The following is a 16964-nucleotide window of genomic DNA, read 5'->3' as shown; positions in this document are numbered from 1 at the left end:
ACAAGCAATTTACACATAGATAACATCTCCAACTGAGCTACGAATCAAAAGATACAAGCACCGCAAGATATGATGGCATGAATGCAATATGTGTGCAACGACGGCTACGAGCACTTCAAAACATACAACCAGCAAGAGAAAGTGAAACTACACAAGATTCTAAGAAAGTTTCATGTAGGACACGATCAAATCGGAGCTACGGTTCAACATCTACGAGCAAAACAAGAAATGACTACAATCTGCCAAAATCAGCCACATAGCATTTTCTACACCCCACAACTACGAGCTACAAAATCCTAACATGCTCAACCAAGGCATGACACGAAAGAGGGCAAGAATCACTACTACAAACAACTAACAACAACTAGCATGGCATCATGGATCACTAGGGAAAGAAGACACAAAATGGCACCTCACACACTATTTCAGACTTAGTGAAAATTACACTTCATGAAAGTGCAGTTTTCGATCTGAAGACATATTTACAGCAGAAAAACCTATAGCTACAGAACTCCAAATGGCATAAAATTTACAGCATGCTAGAGAAACACAAGGGGTACAACTAACTCCATTGGACCAACCTCAAAAGAGCTACAGATCACAAGATACAAGCAAGACAAGAGAGCAACAAAATATAACAGATTTCAGACTTAGAAATATTTCAGCACCTCCAAATCAGCACTATTTCTAGCAACTTGATTGAAATCAAACCACACCTAAAAATGCATTTCTATTGCAACCAAAAATACCAGGGGCTAGTCTAAACACCCAAGAACAACTCCCTAGTTGACAACTCCGTCAAACGAAGCACGGAATAAATCCTACGAAACAAAAAAAGGGCATCACGGCTAAAAATCGCGCGAACTAACTTGCTCTAATGCTAAAACTAATTGCACAGAAAAATAACATGGATTTTTCTACCCCGAAAACATATAAAATATGTGGGGTTGCACAACAATATAATGCCACACGAAAATGCGAGAAAATAAGCTATACACGGGAAAATAATCTACCGGCAAACCCTACATGCAAAAATAGCAATGACCGCTCTAAAATACATGGAATATTGGTTCCTAAAACATGGGAATTAATACTACGGCATCCGAGCAATACGAACACGCGCGGAAAATTATTACGAGACAAAACCTATAGAAACAACACGCTAACCTATGCATACGACACGTCAAACAACGTCAAATAATTATGCAAGTTTTATAAACGGATTCTATGCGCAAAACTACATGAAAAACATAATTAATACGTCGCGAACCAACAAACGGTTTAAAATCTATGGAGGTTATAATATTACAATATTTCCTGAATACACTAATTCGAAAACTAAATAAAACCAAAAAAATCTACTTGGCCGAATCTACAGCAGTTGCATGAGCGCAACATAACCAAAAGGCGCTCGGGCGAGGAATAGGCAGCTCACCTCGCTCTGGGCCGGCTCGATGGAGGGGAGGTTGGGCTGAAGCGGTGAGACGAGCTGGTGGGCCGCGGCGCTGCTGGTGGGCCGAGGCGGGGCGCCTGGTCCGGCCACCTGGCCCAGCGGGGCGACGCGTTGGCGAGCGGGACTCCACCCGATCCGATTTAGATCGAGGTCTCCCAGGCGGCGGCGGTTCTGCCGGCAAGGGTCGGAGGCGAGGAGGCACCAGCGAGGTCCGACGAGGTCGGGAACGGGCGGATCCAAGGGCACGGAGGCCGGATCCAGTCGGCGACGGGCGGCGGAGCACGCGAGGAGGTCGCCATGGCGGCGGGCTGGCGGACTGCGGTCGGTTCCAGCCGGGAATGCGGGCGCTTGGGAGGCCGGCAGCTCCGGCGAGCCTCTCCGGCCGGGTGTCTCTCCGGCGGCTGGAGGCAAGGGGGCACCGGGAGGTGCTCCAGCGGCGGCGCGAGGGAACCGCTCCGGTTGCTACGGGCAGGAGGAGCAGCGGGATCCAGGGCAGAGAGGCTGCGGCGGCGGATGGGCCTCGGGCGGGCCCAGCGGCTGGGGAAGGAGAGAAGAGGGGAGCTAGGGTTTCGGGGTAGGTGGCGCACAAAACGAGGCAGGGGTTGGCTGTCTAAAAGATGATCTCGGGGTCTATTTATAACAAATGGGGTGCTAGGTTTAGCGGAATTTCGTTCCGGATCCAACCGTGCGGTCGGATTCGGACGATTCCGAACGCGGGAACGGTTATGAGGCCGTGTAGAGTGGATATACGGAGACGAGAGGGAGGACGGGCGGCGCGACAATGAATTTTAAAACGCCGACACACGTCCGACGGTAGACCGAATACGGTGCCGCTACGGTCGACCGTTTGGGTACCAGATGGACTCCGATTGAGACGAAACTTGATAGGCGGCCTAGCTATAACTAATCCCGACCGCATGCCAAGTTTCACCCCGACCAGAGAAAGTTTTCAACACACTTTTAAAACAGGGTTTTGACGATGCCGCGGGCGCGTGCGTGTGTGGTTGGGCTCAGAACGGACAACGACGGGAACCGGCAACTAACAACTGATGCAAGTTTTGAAAACTGGCGGCAACGGAGATGCCGATGCAATGCAGAAGATGCGCATGATGCGATGATGATGCGTCAAAAGAAAATACCCACACGACGAAAACGGAAAAGAAGGGAAATCTTCTCGAACGTCGGTCTCGGGCTGTCACACTGACGAAATTCTGCATCGGATCCAGAGCACAGCATACGGGAAAACGAACCCAATCTACACATACTTGGGTTGTCCATCGATAATGTTGGACAATTCGAAAGGATGGCGGTTATAAATATGCAAAGAAATGCATATTTATAGATGTCGCCCTTTCGAACGGCAAACGCATACTGGTCACGCATACTCATGATTGAAAAAACCTATAGCTAGCAAGTTTCATCGGCACGAAGACCGGGACGGAGCAAATTAAGGGGGTAGGAGGAGAAGTCATTTGTGCTCACCAACAAATGCAAGGGCGGAGCTCGTCCAACGCACGTGGAGGTCGTCGAACAACTGCACATTGAAATTCACATGATCAACACAAATATGATGTTTTTATAATTAACATAACTATGTGACCTAACTCATAACTATGTGGGTCAGTGTCGTCGGGGGTCGAGGGTCACTGGCATCGGGGGTTGGGGTCTTTTCGGTCAACAAGAGGCCGAAGAGGTGTCAGGGCTTGGGAGTTGGGGGTCAGTGGCGTCGGGGGTCGGGGTAGGGGGTCGGGGGTCGAGGGTGAGTGGCGTTGGCGGTCAGGGGTCATGGGTCGAGGGTCAGTGGCGTCGGGGGTCGGGGGGTCGGGGGTTCGTGTACTACGGCATCTCCTCCAACCTCATGAGCTACCTGACCGGCCCGCTCGGGGAGAGCACGGCCGCCATCGCCGCCACCGTCGACGCCTGGTCCGGCGCCGCGTCCATCCTGCCGCTGCTCGGCGCCGCCGTCGCCGACTCGTGGCTCGGACGCTACCGCACCATCGTCGCCTCCTCCATGCTATACATCACGGTCAGCCAACTCCGCACAACGCCCCCTGATTCGTTTCCTTTGTCAACGCCAAGCACAACTTTCTTCCTTCTGCTCAATCAACTTTTCTGTGGATCTTTTTGGTAGCGTTTGGTTGAATGATAACGAGTTTACTGGTCCAAGAAATCTCACACGAGTGGCGCATGGCACCGTATAGTAGTAGTAGTAGTAGTAGTAGTATTTTTGTTGAAAATATTATGGTTGACAGGGATGTTTCAAAATTTCATTGTTTTGTCCGGTGGAAGCACACACACCACAACATAGTGCTTCCGACGTCGCTCTGCTCATGAATCAGCTGGACCGGGTCGATCTTTTTTTTGGGAGGGTACCGGGTCGATCTTCAAAGATAGAATAATGTGCTCAACCCTAAACCTTTTTCTTTTCTAATGACACCACTTTTTTATGAGCAGGAACAGTGGGTGAAGGGAAGGTGGAGGGGGCGCCGAGCCTGGGACGTACTAGGAAACCCCTCCCCCAGGTCTAGACAAAGCTAAGACAAGAATTTTGGGACGGAGGGAGTTGTTGATAAGAGTTTGCACTAGGAAAGGGCGGGAGTTAATTAGAGTCAAGTATGCTTAGCCTATGGAAATCAAGTTCTGGTCGGTTAAAATCTGGTATCAGGCAATGTTAGAAAGCAAGTCACTATGTTGTACTTTGATCTTCTCAAAGAATAGCCTCCCCAAAGAGTCCACTCAATTTTATGGTCGGAAAATGCATGATAGTAGCAAATAATGAAGAATCATGAAGTTAGTTGGGGGTACTGGATAAACTGAGGAGTGTAGGATTTTCTGCACTTCGTAGTACCATGCATTTGGAGTAGTTAACACCAGAATAATGTAGAGCAAGGGAAGTAAATAAACTGTAGAGTGGATGGAACTAAAATTAAATTATCTCCTGGAATAAAGCATAATAAAGTTGATCAAGAATTCTGTATGAGCACATGCTTGTGCTGATACAATACATATCCATACAACATGGACCTTTTTAATACTGAATATAGTATGGTCACCTCCATCATCGTTTAGTATGGATTCGGTCTAACACATTACTACTTAATAATACCTCCGTCCGGTCGGAGCAATGGATGTATCTAGATGTATTTTAATTCTAGATACATCTAATTTTATCAATTTCTCCGATAAGCGATAAGTATTCATGGACGCGGGGAGTAGATCTGAGGTTAATGCAGGAACACCATTGATTTTCCTTTCAAATATGTGTAGCAACCAATGGGAGAATGGAATAAAAGATAAATCCTTGGCATTACAATACTCTTGGACATGAATTCTTAAGAGCAGGGGCTGCCTTACTATGAAAAATTCAAACTTTTACTGATTTTTGATAAAAACTAGTGCTAGTACGCATCCTTCAACTGTACTAATTCGATTATAATAAGACAAGAGGTGAAGAGGAGTAGTTCGTACGGCGACAGGTCGAGGAGGAGGACGGCTGTGACGGTCGTCGGGGAGTCGGGGCAACGCGGCGCGGCGTCCTTGGGCCGGAGCAGCGGAACGACGGGGCAGCGCGGCGCGGCCTCCTTGGGCCGGAGCAGCGGGACGTCGGCGCGGAGCACCTGGTGCCGGACGGCGGCATTCGAGGAGCGGGATTGAGGTGGAAACCTAGGGGTGGCCGGCGGAGCTCGTGGGCATCGACAGGCGGCGCGGGGCGCAGATGCACTGGTGGGTCGCGTACGTGGGAAGCGGCGGTTGGCGGCGCCGGACTGTGGTTGTGACGGTGGCGGCCGACGTGATTGATCTGGGAGCAGCAACTGGACACGTGGGGGCTATGGGGGCAGCCGTTAGTGTGGTTGGTGGGCCGCCGTCCCCTTTGCCGTCCGCCGTGCTCCCAGGCAGACGGCAAAGGAGTCCCAGGCAGACGGCAAAGGGGCGGTGTGGGTGGGGGTGGTTTCGGCCGTTTGGGGGGGGGGCTTTGCCATCTGCCCACCCTTTGTTGTCCGCATAGGGCTTCATTGCGGTCCGCCAGCGGACGACAAAGAGGTGGCCGACGGCAAATTAAACCTTTGCCATCAGCCACCTCTTTTCCGTCAGCACTTTGACAGCTGACGGCAAAGAGTACCTTTGCCATGCGTCAGGAGACGGCAAAGGCAAGGCAGACGACAAAATTCTGAATTCCAGTAGTGGCATGCTAGAATTGTATTGATTGGAAACTCAAATACATGTGTGGATACATAGACAACACACTGTCCCTAGTGAGCCTCTAGTTGACTAGTTCGTTGACCAAAGATGGTCAAGGTTTCCTGGCCATAAGCAAGTGTTGTCACTTGATAACGGGATCACATCAATGGGAGAATGATATGATGGACAAGACCCAAACTATAAACGTATTATATGATCATGTTAGTTTATTGCTACTGTTTTCTGCATGTAAATGTATTTGTTCCTATGACAATGAGATCATCCAACTCCCGGACAGCGGAGGAATACCTTCTGGGTTATCAAACGTCGAAACGTAACTATGTGACTATAAAGGTGCTCTACAGGTATCTCCAAAGGTATTTGTTGGGTTGGCATGGATCAATACTGGGATTTGTCACTCCGTGTGACGGAGAGCTATCACGGGACCCACTCGGTAATACAACATCACAACAAGCCTTGGAAGCAATGTGAGTAAGGAGTTAGTTACGGGATCTTGTATTACAGAACGAGTAAAGAGACTTGCCGGTAACGAGATTGAACTAGGTATAGATATACCTATGATCGAATCTCGTCCAAGTAACATACCGAAGGACAATGCGAATAGTATACGGGATTATATGAATCCTTGACATAGAGGTTCAACCGATAAGATCTTCGTAGAATATGTAGGACCAATATGGACATCCAGGTCCTGCTATTGGATATTGATCGGGGAGTGTCTCAGGTCATGTGTGCATAGTTCTTGAACCCGCAGGGTCTGCACACTTAAGGTTCAGTGACGTTTTGGTATAGTTGAGTTATAGGTGTTGGTGACCGAAGGTTGTTTGAAGTCCCAGATGAGATCACGGACGTCACGAGGGTTTACAGAATGGTCTCGAAACGAAGATTGATATATAGGATTGTTTCATTTGGTCTCCGAAAATATTTCGGACATTACCAGCAGTGTACCGGGAGTGATGAATGGGTTCTAGATCTTCACCGGGAGGGGCCCACCCACCCGGGAGTGAGCCTGGTGGCTGAGGGGTGGCGCACCAGCCCATAGTGGGCTGGTGAGGCCAGCCCAAGTGGGATATGGCGCTAGGAAGAAAAACAACAAAGAGAAAAGAAAAGATAAAAGGAAGAGGGAGGTGGGAAGGAAGAGGAGTACTCCTCCTTCCCAAACCGAATTGGAGTTGGAGTCCTCCTCTCCACCTTGGCCGGCGCCCTTGGGGCTCCCTTGAGCCCCAAGGATAGCCCCTCCCCTCCTCCTATATATACTAGACGTTTTAGGGTTTTTGAGACACAACTTTACCACGTGCAACTCAAACGCGGAGGTGTCGTCCGTTCGGTGCTAGATCGGAACAGGTCGTGGGACGGATCATGGAACGATGGTGATTCGAATCACGAAGCTGTACCACTACATCAACCGCGTTTCTTAACGCTTCTTGCTTAGCGATCTACAAGGGTATATGGATCCGACCTCCCTCTCGTAGATGAACATCACCATGATAGGTCTTCTTGTGCGTAGGAAATTTTTTGTTTACCATGCAATGTTCCCCAATAGTGGCATCATGAGTTAGGTTCATGCGTAGATGTAATCTCAAGTAGAACACAAAAGTTTTTTTGGGCATTGATGTTCAATTTTCTGCCCTCCTTAGTCTTTTCTCGATTCGGCGGTATTGTTGGATTGAAGCGGCCCGGACCAACATTACTCGTACGCTTACGAGAGACCGGGTTCATCGACCAACATGCAACTCGTTGCAAAAAGATGACTAGCGGATATCGGTTTCTTCAACTTTAGTTGAATTGGATTTGAGCGAGGCGGTCCTTGGAGAGAGGTTAAATAGCATTTTGCACATCTCCGTTGTGGTTTTGCGTAAGTAAGATGCGATCATACTAGATATCGATAGCAGCCACGTAAAACATGCAACAACAAATTAGAGGACGTCTAACTTGTTTTTGCATGGCATGCTATTAATGTGATATGGCCAATGATGTAATATATTGGATGTATGAGATGATCATGTTTTAATAGTTAATATCGACTTGGACGTCGATGCTACGGCAACCGGCAGGAGCCATAGTGTTGTCTTTAAACTAACATTTGTGCTTGCAGATGTGTCTACTATATTGCTAGCTTGTAGCTTTAGTAGTGATAGCATATATAGCATGACTACCTCGATGGTGGCACGATGATGGAGATCATGGTGTGGCACCGGTGACTATGAAGATCATGCCGGTGCTTTGGTGATGGAGATCAAAAAGCACAAGATCATGGCCATATCATGTCACTTATGAATTGCATGTGATGTTAATCCTTTTCATGCACCTTATCTTGCTTAGAACGACGGTAGCAATATAAGGTGATCCATCACTAAAATTTCAAGATAAAATTGTGTTCTCCCCGACTGTGCACCGTTGCGACAGTTCGTCGTTTCAAGACACCACGTGATGATCGGGTGTGATAGACTCAACATTCACATAGAACGGGTGTAAAACCGTTGCACACGCGGAACACTCGGGTTAAACTTGATGAGCCTAGCATGTACAGACATGGCCTCAGAACAGAAGAGGCCGAAAGGTCGAGCATGAATCATATAGTAGATATGATCAACATGGAGATGTTCATCACTGAAACTATACTCAACTCACGTGATGATCGGATTTGAGTTAGTGGATTTGGATCATGCGCCACTCAAATGACTAGAGGGATGTATATTTTGAGTGAGAGTTCTTAAGTAATATGATTAATTGAACTAATTCTCATGAACATAGTCAAAAGGTCTTTGCAAATAGTGTTGTAGCTTGCGCTGTAGCTCTACTGTTTTTATATGTTCCTAGAGAAAATTTAATTGAAAGATGATAGTAGCAACTTTTCGGACTGAGTCCGTGAACTGAGGATTGTCCTCATTGCTACGCAGAAGGCTTATGTCCTTAATGCACTGCTCGGTGTGCTGCACCTCAAGCGTCGTCTGTGGATGTTGCGAAGATCTGACATACACGTTTTGATGACTACGTGATAGTTCAGTGCGTAATACTTAACGGCTTAGAATTGAGGCGCTGAAGACGTATTTTTTAACGTCACGGAATATATGAGATGTTCTGAGAGATGAAATTGGAATTTCATGCTCGTGCCCTTGTTGAGATGTATGAGACCTCCGACAAGATTCTTTGTCTACAAAGTAAAAGGAGAAAAGGTCAATCATTGAGCATGTGCTCAGATGTGTGAGTGCAACAATCGCTTGAATCAAGTGGGAGTTAATCTTCCAGATGAGATAGTGATGGTTCTCCAAAGTCATTGCCACCAAGCTACTAGAGCTTCGTGATGAACTATAAAATATCAAGGATAGATGTGATGATCCTTGAGCGATTCGCAATGGTTGACACTGCGATAGTAGAAATCAAGAAGGAGCATCAATTGTTGATGGTTAGTAAAACCACTAGTTTCAAGAAGGTCAAGGGCTAGAAGGGATACTTCATGAAACAGCAAACCAGTTGCTGCTCTAAAGAAGAAAGCCAAGGTTGAACCCAAACCCGAGACTAAGTTCTTCTATTATGAGGGGAACAATCACTGAGGCAGAACTACCCTAGATACTTGGTAGATGAGAAGGTTGGCAAAGTCGACTAAAGTATATTGGATACACCTGATATTTATGTGTACCTTACTAGTATTCTTAGTAGCACCAGGGTATTAGATACCGGTTCAGTTGCTAAGTGTTAGTAACTCGAAGTTGAAGCTACGAATTAAAAGGATACTAACAAGGGTGAGGTGACGATGTGTGATGGAAGTAATTCTAATGTTGATGTGATCAAACATCGCACGCTCCCTGTACCATCGGGATTAGTGTTAAACCTAAATAATTGTTATTTCGTGTTTGCGTTGAGCATGAACATGATTGGATAGTGTTTATTGCAATATGATTATTCATCTAAAGAGAATAATGGTTATTCTATTTGCTTGAATAATTACCTTCAATAGTTTATAGGATCTCGATCGTAGTGCTACACATGTTCATAATATTGATGCCAAAAGATACAAAGTAGTAATGATAGTACGACTTACTTGGGTCATTGCCTCTTTAGTCATGTCAGTATAAAATGCATAAATAAGCTGCATGCTGATGGATCTTCGTACTCACTCATTTTTGAAACGTTTGAGACATGCAAAACATACCTATTGGTATAAACGCATGAGGAAACTCCATGCGGATGGATCATTTGGACTCACTTGATTTTGAATCACTTGAGACATGCGAATCATACCACATGGGCAAGATGACTAAAGGCCTCGTTTTCCAGTGAGATGGAACAAGAAAGTAACTTGTTGGAAGTAATACATTTTGATGTGCGCAGTCCAATGAGTGCTGAGGCACGCAGTGGATATCATTATGTTCTTACTTCACTGAAGATTTGCGTAGATACAGGAGTATTTACTTGATGAATCACAAGTCTGAAATTTTGAAAAGTTCAAAGCTATTTCAGAGTGAAGATCGTCGTGACAAGAGGATAAACTGTCTACGATATGATCATAGAGATGAATCTCTGAGATGCGAGTTTTGGTACATAGTTAAGACAATGTAGAAATTGTTTCGCAATTCATGCCACCTAGAACACCATAGGGCGATGGTGTGTCCGAACATCATAGCCGCGCCCTATTGAATATAGCGCATACTATGATGTCTCTTATCGAAATACCACTATCGTTTTGGGTTAGGCGTTAGAGACAACCGCATTCACGTTAAATAGGGCACCACGTAATTCCGTTGAGATGACACCGTATGAACTATGGTTTGGAGAAACCTAAGTTGTCATTTCTTGAAATTTTGGGGCTACGACGCTTATGTGAAAAAGTTTCAGTCTGATAAGCTCGAACCCAAAGCGGATAAATGCATCTTCATAGAATATCCAAACCAGTTGGGTACGTCTCCTATCTTAGATCCGGAAGCAAAGTGTTTGTTTCTAGAAACGGGTCCTTTCTTGAGGAAAGGTTTATCTTGAAAGAATTGAGTGGGAGGGTGGTGGAACTTGATAAGGTTAATGAACCATCACTTCAACCAGTGTGTAGCAGGGCACAAGAAGTTGTTCCTATGTCGCCTACACCAATTGAAGTGGAAACTGATGATGGTGATCATTAAGCTTCGAATCAAGTTACTAAAAACCTCGTAGGTCGACAAGGTCGTGTACTACTACAGAGTGGTACAGTAACCCTGTCTTGGTGGTCATGTTACTGAACAACAATGAACCTACGAGCTATGGAGAAGCGATGGTGGTCCCGGATTCCGGCAAATGGCTGGAGGCCATGAAATTCGAAGGAGGATCCATGTATGAAAATAAAGTGTTGACTTTGAAGAACTACTTGATGGTCATAAGACTATTAAGTAAAGATGGATCTTTAAAAGGAAGACAGACGATGATGGTGAAAAGTCACCATTAAGAAAAGCTTGACTTATCGCAAAGATGTTTCCGACAAGTTCAACGAGTTGACTATGATAAGACTTTCTCACTCATAGCGATGCTAAAAGTCTGTTGGAATTACGTTAGCACTTGCTGCATTATTTATGAAATATTGCACATAGGATGTCAAAACATTGTTTCCTCAACGGTTTCCTTGAGGAAAGGTTGTATGTGATACAACCAGAAGTTTTTTTCAATCCTAAGGAGACTAACAAGTATGCAATCTCGAGCGATCCTTCTCTGGACATTGCAAGCATCTCGGAGTTGGAATATACACTTTGATGAGATGATCAAAGCTTTTGGGTTTGTACAAGGTTTATGAGAAACTTGTATTTCCAAAGAAGTGAGTGGGAGCACTATAGAATTTCTGAGAAGTATATGTGGTTGACATATTGTTGATCGGAAGTAATGTAGAATTTCTGTAAAGCATAAAAGGTTGTTTGAAAGGAGTTTTTCAAAGGAAAGCCTGGATACAGCTACCTGAACATTGCATCAAGATCTATAGAGATAGATCAAAACGCCGAATAGAATTTTCAACGAAATGCATGCCTTGACAAGTTTTTTAAGGAGTTCAAAATAGATTAGCAAAGAAGGAGTTCTTGGTTGTGTTGTAAGGTGTGAATTTGAGTAAGACTCAAAGCCCACGGCAAAAGAAAGAGAAAGGACGAAGGTCGTCCCCTATGCCCTAGCCATAGGATCTACAGTATGCCATGTTGTATACCGCACCTCATGTGTGCCCTGCCATGAGTCTGTCAAGGGGTACAAAGAGTGATCCAGGATTGAATCACTGAACAACGGTCAAAGTTATCCTTAGTAACTAATGGACTAAGGAATTTTTCTTGATTATGGAGGTGGTTAAAGAGTTCGTCATAAAGGGTTACGTCGATGCAAGCTTTGACACTAATCCGAATAACTCTGAGTAGTAAAACGGATCCGTATAGTAGAGTAGACATTTGGAATATTTCCGAACAGCACGTAGTAGGAGCATCTATAAGATGACATAAAGATTTGTAAAGCACATATGGATCTGAAAGGTTCAGAACCGTTGACTAAAACCTCTCTCACAAGCAAGACATGATCGAACCCCGGAACTGTATGGGTGTTAGATTCATTACAATCACATAGTGATGTGAACTAGATTATTGACTCTAGTGCAAGTGGGAGACTGTTGGAAATATGCCCTAGAGGCAATTATAAATTAGTTATTATTCTATTTCCTTGTTCATAATAATCGTTTATTATCCATGCTAGAATTGTATTGATTGGAAACTGAAATACATGTGTGGATACATAGACAACACACTGTCCCTAGTGAGCCTCTAGTTGACTAGTTCGTTGATCAAAGATGGTCAAGGTTTCCTGGCCATAGGCAAGTGTTGTCACTTGATAACGGGATCACATCATTGGGATAATGATGTGATGGACAAGACCCAAACTATAAATGTAGTATATGATCGTGTCAGTTTATTGCTACTGTTTTTTGCATGTCAATGTATCTGTTCCTATGACCATGAGATCATGCAACTCCCGGACACCGGAGGAATACCTTGTGGGTTATCAAACGTCGCAACGTAACTGGGTGACTATAAAGGTGCTCTACAGGTATCTCCAAAGGTGTTTGTTGGGTTGGCATGGATCAAGACTGAGATTTTTCACTCCGTGTGATGGAGAGGTATCTCGGGGCCCACTCGGTAATACAACATCACAACAAGCCATGCAAGCAATGTGACTAAGGAGTTAGTTACGTGATCTTGTATTACGGAACGAGTAAAGAGACTTGCCGGCAACGAGATTGAACTAGGTATAGATATACCAACGATCGAATCTTGGGCAAGTAACATACTGAAGGACAAAGGGAATAGTATACGGGGTTATATGAATCCTTGGCATAGAGGTTCAACCGATAAGATCTTCGTAGAATATGTAGGATCCAATATGGACATCCAGGTCCCGCTATTGGATATTGACCGGGGAGTGTCTCAGGTCATGTCTGCATAGTTCTCGAACCCACAGGGTTTGCACACTTAAGGTTCGGTGACGTTTCGGTATAGTTGAGTTATAGGTGTTGGTGACCGAAGGTTGTTCGAAGTCCCAAATGAGATCACGGACATCACGAGGGTTTCTGGAATGGTCTGGAAACGAAGATTGATATATAGGATTGTTTCATTTGGTCTCCGGAAAGATTTCGGGCATTACCGGCAGTGTACGAGGAGTGACGAATGGGTTCCGGATCTTCATCGGGAGGGGCCCACCCACCCGAGAGTGAGCCTGGTGGCCCAGGGGTGGGGCACCAGCCCTTAGTGGGCTGGTGAGGCCAGCCCAAGTGGGCTATGGCGCTAGGAAGAAAAAAAACAAAGAGAAAAAAAAAGGAAGAGGGAGGTGGGAAGGAAGAGGAGGACTCCTCCTTCCCAAACCGAATTGGAGTTGGAGTCCTCCTCTCCTCCTTGGTCGGTGCCCTAGGGGCTCCCTTGAGCCCCAAGGCTAGCCCCTCTCCTCCTCCTATATATACTAGAGGTTTTAGGGGTTTTGAGACACAACTTTACCACGTGCAACTCAAACCTATACCTCGTAATTCTTCCTCTAGATCGGATTTCTGCGGAGCTCGGGCGGAGCCCTGCTGGAATAGATCATCACCATCCCTGGTGCACCGTCATGCTGCCGGATAACTCATCTACTTCCCCGTCTCTCTTGTTGTATCAAGAAAGCGGAGATCGTCATCGAGATGTACGTGTGCTAGACGCGGAGGTGCCGTCCGTTCGGTGCTAGATCGGAACGGATCGTGGGACAGATCGTGGGACAGATCGTGGGACGACGGTGATTTGAATCACGAAGCTGTTCCACTACATCAACCGCGTTTATTAAAGCTTCACGCTTAGCGATCTTCAAGGGTGTGTGGATCCGTTCTCCCTCTCGTAGATGAACATCACCATGATAGATCTTCGTGTGCATAGGAAATTTTTTGTTTCCCATGCAACGTTCCCCAACACTTCCTTGGTAACAGCGCTATTAATAAATGGGGCCCAATGAGGCCACCGACAGTATCTTTAGTAGTAGCACTGGCATGTAAAACGCGCTACTGCTAAGTGCAATAGCAGTAGCGCGTTGGCGAAACCAGCGCTACTACTAAAGGGGGGAGCTTCATTTACACACACACACCTCCTCTGCCCCTTCCTCCCCCTTTGCCCTCCTTTCCTCCTCCATTGTTACTTCTCCACCATTCTTGCCCTTCTTCTCTCTTTCTTATATCTATCACCCCACACACACCCTACCTAATGGCTGGAGGAAGAAAAATAAAAAAACAAAAAGAGAGAAAGCAATACAAAAGAAAAGGAAAAAGAAAAGAAAGGAAAAAATAGAAAGGAAAGAAAGGTAATAAAAATAAAATAACTAAAAGAAATTAGTAAAGAAAAGCAACAAATAAAATAGCATTAGCAGTAGCGCTGGTTTGGCAATTGCGCTACTGATAAGTTAGCAGTAGCGCTGGAACCAAACCGGCGCTACTGCTAAATAATCTAGGTTATTTAGCAGTAGCGTTGGTTTAGTACCGGCGCTACTGATAAGTTAGCAGTAGCGCGGGAACAAAACCAGCGCTACTGCTAACTTTATTTCAAACCGTTCGCAAACTCCCTAACTTCCCCTCTCCATCCAGTCCTTCCCTCTCCTCTAACTCCCGCGCGCGCTCCACTCCCCCCTGTCGCCGCCGCCTGTGCCGGAGGCCTCCCCCGCCAACAATGTTGCAGGAGCTCTCCCCGCCGCCGCCGCCGCCGCCGAAGCCCTCCCCACCCCGGTAAGCCCCTCGCTTGGCCGACCTGTGTCCCTCCTCTATTTCGAGTGGGTTAGTAAGACGAACAAAATAAGAAGAAAGAAAGAAGAAGAAAATAAGTTAGTGTTAGGTTATTAGGGTTAGTAAGTTAGTGCTAGGTTATTAGGGTTATTAAGTTAGTGCTAGGTTATTAGTGCTAGGTTATTAGGGAAATAATAAGAAGAAAATAAGATAGTGCTAGGTTATTAGTGCTACTAATATTTAGAAAGAAGAAGAAGAAGAAAGATGAACAAAAAGAGGAGAAGACGTGAAGAAGAGGAAAAATAGAAGAAGAGGAGAAGTAGAAGAGGAGAATAAACGAAGAAAAAGAATAAGAAGAAGAAGAAGAGAAGAAAATGAAGAAGAAGAGGAGGAGAAGAAGAAATATAGGAGAAGAAGAAGAATAAGAAGAAGAGAAGAAAAGAAGAAGAAGAAGAAGAAGAAGAAGAAGAAGAAGAGAAGAAGAAAAGAAGAAGAAGAGGAGAAGTAGAAGAAAAATAGGAGAAGAGGAAGAGGAGAATAAAAGAAGAAGAAGAAGAAGAAGAAGAAGAAGAAGAAGAGAAGGAAGAAGAAAAGGAGGAGAAGAAGAAATAGATGATAAAATAAAATAAAATAGAGGAGGAGAAGAAGAAATAGGTTAACTAGTGTGCTAGGTTAAATCTGTTTTTTTTACAAGTTTGTGTTAATTCATCATATATTGTTTGTGTTAAGCTAGTGTGCTAGGAGGAGAAGAAGAATTTTCAATCATTGTTTTCTCTAGATTTTGGATGCTCTTGGTGCACTCAGATTTTGGAATTATTCAATCATTGTTTGCTCCAGATTTTGGATGCTCTTGATGCAATCAGAAGTGTATAAATAGACAATGCAGAGATATGTACTTAATTTAGTTCCAAATTGTTGCTATATCTGAGTGGCGTATGTTTTGCCGGAATGTTGATTCATTTTCATTCCGGCAAATTTCAGGCGCTCCATATGTCCACTTTTTAGCAAAGGTCATGCCGAATTTTTTTGTGAATTTCGGCATGACTAGTGCTAGAAACTAGGACATATGGAGTGCCCTCGAATTACCGGAAATGGGAATGAAGAGGAGAAGTAGAGGAAAAATAAAAGAAGAGGAGAAGTAGAAGAAAAAGAGGAGAAGTATAAGAGGAAGGAGAGGAGGAAGAGGAGGAAGGAGAGGGAATTGTATTTTTTAGGTTAATTCTGTTTTAGAATTATTTAGGTTAATTTCGTTTTAGAATTATTTAGGTTAATTCTTTTTATAACGGACATGAATTATTATGATAGGTCCCTTTTTATTATTCATGTTATTCGGCCTAGAATTAAACTATTATAATTAAATACTGAGAGGAAATTAATATGACTAGCCACGACGAAGCCGGGGGTTCTCGTCCCGCCGGAGATGACCATTTTCAAGAAGCAGATGCATATTTCAAATACCTGGAGCAATGCAACCCGGGGACACAGGGTGGCAGTGAGACCAACCACGACACCGATGTTGGCACCGCCACCGACAGTGGCACCGGGACCGACACCGACACCGCCCCCAAGTCCGGTGATGACTCGTGTGTGTCGCTATTTTCGAAATTTTATGATTTAGATAGGGATGATGATGAAACTTGTGTGTGTGCCATGACTCGTGTGTGTCGCTATTTTCGAGCTTTGATGATATTTGTGTTGGATAATGATGATGATGATGGTATAGATGAAGAGACTACTTTATGTGTATGATGTGATGCAAATTATGCATGTTTATTATGATATGATGAAACCACTGTATAGAGCATGCACAAATATGTAGGGGGGCATAAATACGACGCGAACTGAATATTAAAAGCAGGAATATTAGCAGTAGCGCTTTATTTATACAAGCGCTACTGCTATTGTGTATACGAGTAGCGCTTATAAATTCAGCTTTACTGCTAACATATTAGCTGTAGCGCGATTGCAGTAGCGCTGGCTCCAGCGCTACCAGTAAGGGTAAAACCAGCGCTACTGGTAGCCTTTCTCCTACTAGTGTGTGGGTGAAATTTTTGAGGCTTAGGTGAAACCGGGATATGAGAGGATTGAAAGAGA

The 16964-nt window shown here is 45.0% G+C and overlaps 1 protein-coding gene across 1 annotated transcript; it reads left to right on the top strand.

Moving 5' to 3' along the window:
- Window positions 1-1791: 1791 nt before the first annotated feature.
- Window positions 1792-3584, top strand: LOC123405235 (protein NRT1/ PTR FAMILY 5.14-like). Its single transcript, XM_045099003.1, has 2 exons — window positions 1792-1911; window positions 3234-3584. Exons 1-2 carry the CDS (start codon window positions 1792-1794, stop codon window positions 3582-3584), a joined length of 471 nt encoding a protein of 156 aa, XP_044954938.1.
- The last annotated feature ends 13380 nt before the right edge of the window (window positions 3585-16964 follow it).

Source organism: Hordeum vulgare, chromosome 6H (assembly GCF_904849725.1).
Source record: "Hordeum vulgare subsp. vulgare chromosome 6H, MorexV3_pseudomolecules_assembly, whole genome shotgun sequence".
NCBI classification, from domain to species: Eukaryota; Viridiplantae; Streptophyta; class Magnoliopsida; order Poales; family Poaceae; genus Hordeum; species Hordeum vulgare.
The sequence above is the reverse complement of the archived record's forward strand: the minus strand, read 5'-3'. Positions and strand labels throughout refer to the sequence as shown.